The 12330-nt window shown below is 39.0% G+C and overlaps 1 protein-coding gene and 1 long non-coding RNA gene across 5 annotated transcripts in view; both read left to right on the forward strand.

Moving 5' to 3' along the window:
* LOC138404311 (uncharacterized) overlaps window positions 1-12330 on the forward strand; it is a 132195-nt gene that overhangs the window by 64106 nt on the left and 55759 nt on the right. The window lies entirely within an intron of this gene.
* The window catches only part of Lasp (LIM and SH3 domain protein Lasp), a 33166-nt gene that overhangs the window by 19119 nt on the left and 1717 nt on the right, over window positions 1-12330 (forward strand). Inside the window, exons 2-6 of one of the 4 annotated variants that reach the window (XM_034982715.2) lie at window positions 3043-3137; window positions 6506-6638; window positions 6815-6950; window positions 8876-9175; window positions 11098-11231. In XM_034982715.2, coding sequence (XP_034838606.1) covers window positions 3043-3137; window positions 6506-6638; window positions 6815-6950; window positions 8876-9175; window positions 11098-11231 — 798 coding nt within the window. Of the gene's footprint in view, window positions 1-3042; window positions 3138-6505; window positions 6639-6814; window positions 6951-8824; window positions 9176-11097; window positions 11232-12330 lie in introns of all 4 variants that reach the window. The other 3 variants (XM_034982713.2, XM_034982716.2, XM_034982717.2) reach the window with 3 other exon arrangements.

Here is a 12330-nt window from a genome sequence, read left to right on the forward strand (position 1 = left end):
GTCGTACATATCCATTAAAACCACTATCGTTAGCACGATACAATACCATACAGCGCCATCTAGTTACAAACAGTACAACGCCACTAGCTATCTGATCGTAGTCGCCGATTATACAACGCTGTCGCTTGTGACTTAAGGTGCGTTATTGCGTAAAGCGTTCGTGAACTGAAGGAAACCAGCACGTTCCGATCTATTTGTGACCACTGACTCATTTGGGTGTTTACCGCCTCGCATAGGGAAAATAGTACCATGCTCCACATTTAGTACCTACTTCAATATTTAATAGGAATATTTGATACGTTTCCAGTTAGTTATTATTTGACGATCCCGTTCACACAGGGAAGACATAATTACGTTGCCATAGAGTACGCGTTACTTTGCAGAAGTCTATGATAATGAGGAAAGCTTAATTTGCTACAATCCACTGAAACGGAGAAATCTGTATGGTGCAACATGCAGCATGCGATATGGACCGCTCCATATATGGATGGATATCCATATATATATGGCTCCATATATATGGATGGATATGGATGGAGTGGGAGGGCCCACTGCTAAACATCCACTAGTCACCAAGCAGTACATTGTTGTAAGGTCTACATTTCTGTTCTTCAAACATCTCTATGGTTTTCAAAAATTATGGAAATGTTTGATCAATCCAAACAATCGATGAAATATCTCGCCATCGCTTACGCTACGTCACTCCTATGGCTTTAAACTAGCGAATGACGTACATATACGCGACCTTTAGAAATAGGTTTCGGCTTTGTAGAGCGTTGTAACTTGTATCTGTCACTAATTTAAGTCCCGCAAATTGCTAATGCGCGTGGCCGCCATTTAGTGACGTCAACAATAGAGTGAAGTGTGACTGAAGTTTCGAGCTGATGGTATATTTTTATTTCGGCTGACGGCAAAATGAGGTCATTTCGATGTTAATGAGACATGGTTCCAGCGCAGTAGCAATTTGCGGGACTTATATCTATGTGACGTTTTGTCGGTCTCAACGACAGAGGCAACGCTCTACGAAACCGCCGCCGGGTATTGTAATGGTTGAAACTTGAACCCATCTTTAGTAGGTTGCCCCGTCTATACTTGCAACTTGGCGTTTGATTGTATATTGTTAGCGCTTGCGAACTAGCTCACTGGGTTATTTACCCAAACACTTTATCTGCCGCGCGATCTGTGCTGCTATTGTTATATACTACTAGCGACTACTCGCGGCTTCGCTTGGCGAAAATACCCTTTTTTTTCATTATAGGCAAACGCTTGACCACAATCAAACCTGATGGAAAGTGATTATACGGCCTAAGATGGGTCGCGTTTACCTAGAAGATCCTACCATCATCTACCTATCATCTGTTATATATAGAAACAGGCGTTACTTTGCGGAAATCCATGATATACAATGAACCAAAAGCTTAATCTAAATGTATAAAACGAAAAAGTGACTGACTGACTGATCTATCAACGCTCAGCTCAAACTTCTGGACGGATCGGGCTGAAATTTGGCATGCAGATAGCTATTATGACGTAGACGTCCGCTCAGAAAGGATTTTTGAAAGTTCAATCCCTAAGAGGGTAAAATAGGAGTTAGAAATTTATGTAGTTCATCGCGAACGAAGTCGCGGGGATAAACTAGTTTGCTATAATCCGCTGAAATAAGTCAAATCTGTATGGTGCAACATGCGACATGCACCGCCCGCCCTCCCACTGCTAAACGTGCAGAAAAAACAAGCCACCAGGCAAGCAATACGCACCATCACCACGCAGCACCACACAAATTCCAAAACACACTCGACGCACGTTTCGCCCTGACACCGGAGCAAGTAAGAGACCTTACAATCCACAATTGTAAGGTCTACATCTCGCATGATCATCGCCGGCTCACTACTGAGATTTCCTCTCAGAAATGAGAAGGGTTTAGGCCACAGTCCGCCTCGCGGGCCCATTGTGGAGCAGACTTCACCTTTCAAAACATTATAGAGAACTCTCAGGAATGCAGTATCTATGTAGAATCAAAGAATAGCCTCGGTGGCTATCATGTAGTGTTAGACACTGAGTTAGTGAATCACCTAGCAGGTTTCGTCAAAATTTCTTAAAAGGATGTCTCTTGAAAAGCTAGCAGACAGACAGACACACGTTCGCATTTGTAATCTTCTTCTTCGTAATTAGTATGGTTTCTGTGCTATTGTTGCGTTTACTTTCACACGAAAAAAATTGTATCTCACGGAGTCGCTTGGTCACTCGCCGGCTATGAGATTTTGTTATAATAAGACGTGATACTGTAATTTAAATGATTTTTGCCGTCAAGCGATTTTGCGTCCCGGTACGATGCCGTGTAGAAACCAAAGGGGTATGGGTTTAATTCTTACTCTTCCCGTCTTGTAATTTAGCCCGCTACCATCTTAGACTGTATCATCACTTACCACCAGATGAGATTGCAGTCAAGGGATAACTTGTATCTGAATAAATAAAAAAACTTAGTACGTCTACGTTACAATCGATCTCATCTGAGCAACTTAGAGATTTACCAATCTCTCATAATATTTAAATGCTTTTATTTTTAGGGTTTCGTACCTCAAAAGTAAAAACGGTACCCTTCAATGATCACTTTGTTGTCTGTCTGTCTGTATGTATGTCTGTCGGTCTGTCAAGAAACCTACAGGGTACTTCCCGTTGATCTAGAATCATGAAATTGGCAGTTAAGTAGGTCTTCTAGTAGACATTAGGGGAAAAATCTGAAAACCGCGAATTTAGGGTTAGATCACACAAAAAAAAATTAAATTGTGGTCATTAACTAATAATTAGTATTTTCAACTTTCGAAGTGAGTGACTATATCAAGTGGGGTATCATATGAAAGGTCTTCACCTGTACATTATAAATTAGATTTTTATTTATTTTTATGCATCATAGTTTTTGGATTATTGTGCAAAATGTCATAAAATACGACTGTAGTACGGAACCCTCATTGCGCGAGCCTGACTCGCACTTGGCCGGTTTTTTTAAGTATGGTATTTATGTGATTGTTTGTTTGTTCGCAGACATGGCACAAAGGCTGTTTCAAATGCCAGGAGTGCGGGATGACGCTCAACATGCGCACATACAAGGGCTACGGCAAGTTACCTTATTGCGAATCGTAAGTTTTTTTTAAATAGAAATAGCAAGCAAACGAGCAGGCGGTCATTACCGCTCTCATGAAATTTGAAGCGCCAGAGGAGCCGCCAACGCGTTGCCGGCGTTTCACGAATTTCAGCTTTTATAAAATGAAGAAGGCCTGGCACGCGCTGGCTCTCTCTCTCTCTATTGGGTATTTTTTAAGGCCGCTGAAATAACTATACATTATTTGGTCGAAATTAATAATTAATCAATCTATATTTAAGCCATTTAGCGTTCCGGTACGATGCCGTGTAGAAACCAAAGGGGTATGGGTTTAATAAAAACTGCCCCCTTCCAGGTTAGCCCGCTTTCACCTTAGACTGCATCATCACTTACTTCCAGGTGAGATTGCAGTCAAGGCTAACTTGTATCTGAATTAAAAATCTTACTGATAGATTGAATCCTAATCTTCACCGATATAATAGTGGCAAATTATTTAAGAGGTGTTATCAAGTAAGCAAATCTATGGGCAATGATATGTTCATAAATAATAATTAACATCATGTTATTTTAATTCACGTCATACTCAAGTCAGCTTAGTCACAATCAGAGATCACTGTAATTATCGTTTGTACAGACAGCAAAAACACCAATAACAATTTAATATGCGCTATTTATAACAATGCGCTGCGCGGCAGAAAGTAACGGCCTTTAGAATGATGTTTCGGTTTTGTAGAGCGTTGCCTCTGTCACTCATACCTGTATGACGTTTTGTCGGTCTCAACAACAGGAACAACTCGAGACAAGAAGATTTTCTTGTCTCGAGTTTTTTAGGGTTCCGTACCTCAAAAGGAAAAACGGAACCCTTATAGGATCACTTTGTTATCTGTCTGTCTGTCTGTCTGTCTGTCTGTCAAGAAACCTACAGGGTACTTCCCGTTGACCTAGAATCATGAAATTTGGCAGGTAGGTAGATCTTATAGCTGACATTTGGGGAAAAATCTGAAGACCGTGAATTTAGAGATCACACAAAAAAAATTAAATTGTGGTCATGAACTAATAATTAGTATTTTCAACTTTCGAAGTGAGTGACTATATCAAGTGGGGTATCATATGAAAGGTCTTCACCTGTACATTCTAAAACAGATTTTTATTTTTTTTTATGCATCATAGTTTTTGAATTATCGTGCAAAATGTCGAAAAAATACGACTGTAGTACGGAACCCTCATTGCGCGAGCCTGACTCGCACTTGGCCGGTTTTTTTTGCTGACGTTACCTCGTAAGGATGAATGGTGGGTGCGCTCAGCAATTTATTACATGAATCAGCAATCAGCTGTCAACAATGCCGAGTATGTTACCCGTTGCAACAATTCGCAGACGTGATTCGAATAGTTATATCTTTTATCTTTCTTCTATATATAAAACCGTTCAAGTGCGAGTCTGACTTGCACACAATGGGTTCCGTACCATCGTACAATAAATAACACTTTTTTTTTAATTTTTGTGGCTGCCATTTTGACATTTCTATTATTCATTTGTTGTTATAGCGGCAATAGGAATACACATTCTGTGAAAATTTCAACTCTCTACCTATTACGGTTCACGAGATACAGCCCGCTGACAGACAGACGGACGGACAGCGCAGGCTAGGCTCGTGGGCACCCTTCGGTACGGAACCCTAACAAGACTTATCCAGACTGACTGACTGATCTATTAATGCGCAGCCTAAATAAATGCCTGGAAACTAGATTAGATTAGAAATAGATTACTTTTACGACAAGTCACTAAGGCTGAAATCTATAGTTCGACTTTGCTCAGACTTAAGATACCTACTGTTAAAACGAGACAGCGTTATATCCCTGACATACATCTGTCTCGTTTTATCTGAAACTTAAGTCTGAGCAAAGTCAATGTACGCTCTATAGATCACAGCCTGAGAAATAATTTTAAGAAAGGGTTGAATGGGAGTTGAAAGGTTCTATGAAAATCCATCGTTTTTCAAGCCATATCCTATAAACTAGCTTATGCTTGCGACTTCGTCCGCGTGGACTTCATAAATTTCAAACCCCTATTTCACCCCCTTAGGGATTGAATTTTTAAAAATCCTTTAAATAATAGCTATCTGCATGCCAAATTTTATGTTGTAAAAAGTTGATAGATCAGTCAGTCAGTCAATCAGTCACCTTTTCGACGGGTACATTATTCAATTCGAAATCGTAATCGTTCTATTCTCTATATTGGCCTTGCATTCTTGAAAATCCTTACCCATAGATGTACATAGCAACCTTTAACAATTTCATTTAAAAACGGACTCTATGTCAGTAGTTCAAAGTTCAAATTAGATTGGAATAAACTAATTGATTGTTATGCACAGCGCATACCTTATGCGCGTACGTTATGCGTTACGCACAGTGTCATTACGTGTTATGTCATTTTGACATTGTTGTATATAAATGGGTCATGTTTCTTCCGGTAGTGAAACTGTTCGTAGTTTATTTTTGTCTCTAATCATGCTTAATATTATAAACTTGCTGATGCCCGCTACTTCGTACGCGTGGACGCGTTTTTAAAAATCCCTTGGGAACTCTATGATTTTCCGGAATAAAAAGTAGCCTATGTCACTCTCCAGGTCTTAAACTATACCCATGCAAAAGATCACGTCGATCCGTTGCTCTGTTGCAACGTGATTAAAGGACAAACCAACAAACAAACACACTTTTACATTTATAATAGGGGTAGGGGCTACTTTTGATCCCGGAAAATCTAAGAGTTCCCACCGGTTTTTAAAACCTAATACCAGACGTACGAAGTAGCGAATATCAGCTAGAATCCAATAAATCGGGTCGATTTCAAAAACCTCACACGCAATACGCACCATTATATTGAACTGTGTAACAGTGCGCCCATTGTGGATGAAAGTTACAATTATTCACACTTTTACTTTTCGCTAATGTGCGTATCGCTTTATGTTCATTGTTATTGGATTTTTGGAGTCATTTCTGTGATGTTTTCATTAATTTTGTAACTGTTATAGCTCTCTACCTCGAAAGGAAAAAGGATCCCTTATAGGATCACTTTGTTGTCTGTCTGTCCGTCGTGTCTTTCAAAAAAACCTATAGGGTACTTCCCGTTGACCTAGAATCATTAAAATTTGGTAGGTAGGTACGTATGGTCTCATAGCACAAATAAAGGAATAAATCGCAAAACCGTAAATTTTTGATTAGGTATATTACCAAAAAAAAAAATTAAATGTGTTCATGAACAAAAAAATACGACTGTAGTACGGAACCCTCGGTGCGCTATTCTGACTCGCACTTGGCCGGGGTTTTTTTAGTATTTTTATGTAATACATAGATTATCATTTACCTAAGTAGCCTAACATCCTGTATATTCAATTTATTTTTCAGACACGTACCAAAAGCCAAGCACACGACGATGGCGGAAACGCCCGAGCTGAAGCGGATAGCTGAAAATACAAAGCTGCAGAGCAACGTCAAGTACCACGCGGACTTTGAGAAGAGCAAGGGGAAATTCACACAGGTATGCTGTTCCTTCCGTAGGAGAACCGTCATAGCTCAACGGGTTGCAGAGCTGAAGTAGTAATAGGCAGGGCACACATTTGTTAGAACTTCCTAAAAGTTTAGTACAGTGAAAGATTAGAAATCTCAAAAATCCATCCTCATAATTTGCTAAATTCTTACTGTAATAAATTCCAGGTGGCAGACGACCCCGAAACCTTAAGGATCAAGGCGAACACAAGAATAATAAGTAACGTGGCGTACCACGGTGATTTAGAGAAGAAAGCGCAGATGGAGAAGCAGAGACAAATCAACGAGAACGGAGAAATTGTTGGTGAGTTTTCCGAAACACATGCACTAACTTTAACACATGCATACATTTGTAAAACACATGCAGTAGAACTTTTAATCATGCAACACATGTAAATCTTCTGAATGACATGCACATTAATGCACAATACATTCAGAATACATGCACATATTCGCAGAGGATACTCCACTAAACAATTTTTTCAAAAATTATCGTTTCCAGAACATGATATGTAAAACTTGTAATCTGTACATAATTAAAACTGACATGACTGACTGACATGATTTCCTGACATGACCTACAGATCAATCCCGTTGGGACTAGAAACTTGGGATTTTGCATGTTCGTTTTCTTCATAATGTAGACCAAGAAAAGATTTAAAAAAATTCCAGGCCAGCCAAATTGTTTCACACTTTTATGCACAATATTATAATAAAACACAAAAAGCTTATGGAGAATTGGATATACACGCAAATTATTATAAGCACTTTACAGAAGACACGGGATTTAAAAGACCAATTAAAAAACTTAAAGCCATGCAAATTATATCCTTTATAAGCACAACTTATACACATGCACATTTACAAAACATATGCTAAAGTTTTGAAAGTGCCTTAAGCACATGGAATTTGTATACAAAACCTTTGTACTATGCAAAACTCGTTCATTAAAGTTTTCGCTTACTCTATCTGCGGAAAGAAGTTAGTATAGCACTCTCTCTGTTACTTAATCCCCTACAAATGATAGAGACAAAATGACATATTTTCATACATTTTAGTGACCGAGTTTTGTAATATGCAAAACATCCATTACTTATTTTGTGTGTTAATTCATGTGTTGTGTGACACCAAAACTTCATTCATTCTGCACAACATCATTGTGTTGGTTGTGGTTGCGACGCCATTTTGGAAAATATGACTAATTTGTGTTCTCTTGAATCATGATTTTATGTTGATCATAAGTTGATCATTAATGTATGACCAAGATGGTTTACTCATAGTAAAATATAAATTACTTAGGGCATGGACACATACAAAGCGCTGCGTAACGCGATAAAAATTGCACAGTAGGATGTTAAGAGGCCATAACTAAATAAGTTTTCGGCAAACGCAGTTCCAAAATGTGAGAAGGAAAGATTTATTAATTGTAGTGTACCGAGAAAGAGATGCCAATAAAGCATTTTGGCCGCAACGGGAATTCCCCCTAGTTTCGTCCAAGTTATTTTTACCTGACGTCAAATGTAAACATCTGTTCAGTACCCGGGCAGGAAATATTGTACATCTATCTTTAGAAAGAGATAGCGGTTTCGTAGAGCGTCTTTGTCGTTGAGACCGACAAAACGTTACGTAGGTATGATTGACAGAGACAACGCTCTACGAAGCCGAAATCTCTTTCTAAAGGTCGATGTACAATATTTCCTGCCGGTTACTGTAGTACCTTCAACAAAGTGAACCTTCTTACGCATTTTATTTAAAATCTTTTAGTCTCGCTTACTCATATTATGAGAAAATGAAAGAGCGAGAAAATAGAACAGGCCTTTTTATCTCCATTTATAATGCGAATATTAAAAAAAATCTGTTGAAATAAAAATCTTAAAATAAACTATGTAGGTACCTACTTTCATTTGAATCGGTACTTTTCCAACTGCGTTGCTCACTCATATGGGCAAAAATTTCCGTTGCCCAGCCAATCAGATAGCTGATATTATTCGTTTGACTGTTTGCCAGTTAGATCCCCACTCCAAACGCTTCTAAACCTCCTAGCTACTTGCGTTTGATACCACCATCTCGCGTTGTATATGCCCATGGCTTCAGAAAACTAATCTTGGTCATAACCCTACATAATACATACTGTGTGTAACAACATCATATCCAATCCATAAATCTCTTTTACGCTAGACGTAGCTACCAACGATAACTACCATCAACAAATCGAGACGTATGCAACAGAGATGCTGGCGCCCATGCCACCGCCGAACCTGCCACCGAAGAACCACTATCAAACCCCAGTTCCACAGACTCACCGTCAAGAATACCGCCAGGAAGACTACTATGCGTATCCGAAATACGAGGACTACCCGCAGAACGCGAATTATCAAAGTACCCCCCAATTCGCACAAAACTTGGGGAATCAGAAGATTGGTAAGATTCAAGACTACGACCCGCTCAGCGACGGGCCTAGGCCTCCGCCCAACACGCAGCGTGCCTCCGCTACGCTCATCTACAATAGCTCCAGCGATGGGAAACGAGGTTAGGGCTCCTAGATGAACAACTAAAGCTAAAAACTGCATGCTGGAACTATAATCCGCCACCCTTTAATTTTTTGCATCTAAATTTTAATAAGACGAGCAATGACAGAAATGCGTCATACGCGTTATTAAAGTTGAAAAAGATAGTATAGTCCGTAAAAAATGACTTCTCACGCGCCATTTTAATTCTATGGGTCAACTGCCATGTCAAAAGTACAGACCTTTAAAAATAAGAACTAAAACCGTACTTTTGACATGAAATTTGACACAAAAAGTTAAAATTTTACGCGTTAAATTATGCTTGAACTAAACGCGTCATAAAAGTTGGAAAAGTAGATTGTTTTACGCAACGATGGAACAAGTTTTGGGCTTTTGGATAGATGGATAAATATTAACTCAATAGTTAATACCTAGTCCCTATTTAACTAAAACAGCATGCTGGGATTATATTGTGCCACCTATTCACTTTTTAGCATAAACTTAGGTCGAAATCTATACTTTGTCTTTGCTCAGACTTAAGTTTGAGTTAAACGAGACAGATTTATGTCTGCGATATAACAATGACTACAGTCCATTCACAGTTAATTTACCTCTGACGTTATGTTGGCACCGTTGCAAATTACACAATAATAAACCCTAAGTTCTAAGGAATAAAGCTAACAAAACATTAGTACCAACATGACGGCAGGGGACAATAAATGGTGAACGGTCTGTAGTTTTAACAGTGTCTTAAATCTGAGCAAAGTCAGTTCGGTCTATAGATCTCAAAGTCAGAGTTCGTCGAACATCAAAAATTGTATAACTACTTAACTTCTTGGCCAATAACTCCCACGCTGGGCAACAAGGTAAGGGCTCTTAGATAGATGACCTCCTAACTCCATAGTTAGTAACTATAATATACTATACTAAAATTGCATGTAGAGAGTATAATCCTCTACCAGTTTCAATGTAAAAAAAAAGTTTGGATGTGAGTACTAACTACTCACTAAAACTACTACTTCTACTACTATACTACTGCTAGATTAAAACTACTTGATGAAATGGACGGCTGCCGCAGACTTAACAGGTAAGGTTTTTAATTAAACTATTAATGGAGCATCGCATGGTTTGGCCAAAACTTGTGTGTGTTTGTTTGGTGGTGGTTGGCATCATAATATGTATCATATTCAACCATTTCCACATATTTTAATATTCAAATAGAAGCATGTTTCCTTCTGTTTAGTTATTTTTAGGGTTCCGTATCTCAAAAGGAAAACGGGACCCTTATAGGATCACTTTGTTGTCTGTCTGTCGGTCTGTCAAAAAACCTACAGGGTACTTCCCGTTGACCTAGAATCATGAAAATTGGCAGGTAGGTAGATCTTATAGCTGACATTTGGGGAAAAATCTGTAAACCGTGAATTTGTGGTTACATTACACAAAAAAATTAAATTGTGTTTTTATGCATCATAGTTTTTGAATTATCGTGCAAAATGTCGAAAAATACGACTGTAGGACGCAACACTCGTTGCGCGAGCCTGACTCGCACTTAGACGATTTTTATTTACTTATTAGATGCCATGATAATAAAATTATTAGTTTTATATTTACCTGGGCGCGCTTTGCTCGGCGCAAATTCGTGGATTCTTAGAGATTCCATACAAAGTATGTTGCCTATGTTTGTCTCCGGGATTTCTCTGTACCAAATTGCGCCAAAATCGGTTAAACGGATGTGTCGTGAAAAGCTAGCAGACAGATAGACACTTCCGTCATTATGATTAGCAATGAAAGCACCAACTTAGGTCAATAGACGGGTGGATCAGCTTTTAAGTGAATATAAATTTAGTTTAGAGAAAAATATCAGAATTGGCCTCCGACTCTCTAGTACCTCACAAAAATATGCTCCTGTAAGTGTGGATAATATTTTTTTTTTCAAAATTGCAGGGGCTCATCACACTCAGCAGCAACAGCAGAGCAGCCGGCACATCGGCCGTGTGACCGACCTGGATCCTCTGGCCAACGAGCCGCCCGTGCCGCACAACCATCATCACCAGAGCCAGCAGAGCCAGGTCAAACAGGTAACATTAGTTTCAGCAGACTAAAACTGCTTTTTATGCCATCATTTCTGATTTGATCACATTTCAACTCCAAGCATAGCTCTCTTCATCGCCTGCTGGAATCAGTCATCATCATCTTGATCAACCCATCACCGGCTCACTACAGAGCGCGGGTCTCCTCTCAGAGTGAGAAGGGTTTTGGCCATAGTCTACCACGCTGGCCATGTGCGGATTGGTAGACTTCACACACCTTTGAGAACATTATGGAGAACTCTCAGGCATGCAGGTTTCCTCACGATGTTTTCCTTCACCGTTAAAGCAAGTGATATTTAATTAATTAAAACGCACATAACTCTTAAAAGTTAGAGGTGCGTGCCCGGGATCGAACCCCCGACCTCCGAATAGAAAGCGGACGTCCTAACCACCAGGCTATCACAGCTGGAATCAGTAATCATAGAAAAATCTGTACTGAAATTGTAGACAAGTATGTGTATTACCTGAGACTCACAATCCAGCAAGTCCAATTTCCACCAAATCCAACTATAGATGACTTGTTTTGAGATGTCTCCTCGTCCAAAATTCCTCAGTCCTTAAAGCAGTGCGTGTTGCCAGTGATGACATGGATCTGAGACATGGTTGCTGACTGTGGGTCTCATAGGAACGCTCAACATATATCATCCCAAGAAAATTACCACCATTATTTAAATACATGAACGGGTTATGACCCTCTGCAATGAGGAATTCCATGCAAAGACGGAGATCAAAATAATAATTCGTTCCTATATTTCCTAATAATTCGGTCCTATATTGTTTGTTTGTTTGTTTGAAAAATGTCTTTATTAATAATTAACAAAAATATATACATAGTTTATGTCCTATTAACCTAGGATAAACACATAAAAATATAATTAAACATAGTTTGGCAGGCTAAGACGCCCCTTTCAAACTTACCAGCTTCATATTTAACCGTTCTATTTACACCTTAAATACACCAACAATGTGGCTAATTCTGTTGTACACAATCTCTAAACTAAACTAAAATGGCACGTCTAAATCTATTGCTATCACTTTCATAATGTTGCTTGCGGAATAGGATAGCACTAGATTTAGATCTGTTAAT

Source organism: Maniola hyperantus, chromosome 27, assembly GCF_902806685.2.
Source record: "Maniola hyperantus chromosome 27, iAphHyp1.2, whole genome shotgun sequence".
Lineage (NCBI taxonomy): Eukaryota > Metazoa > Arthropoda > Insecta > Lepidoptera > Nymphalidae > Maniola > Maniola hyperantus.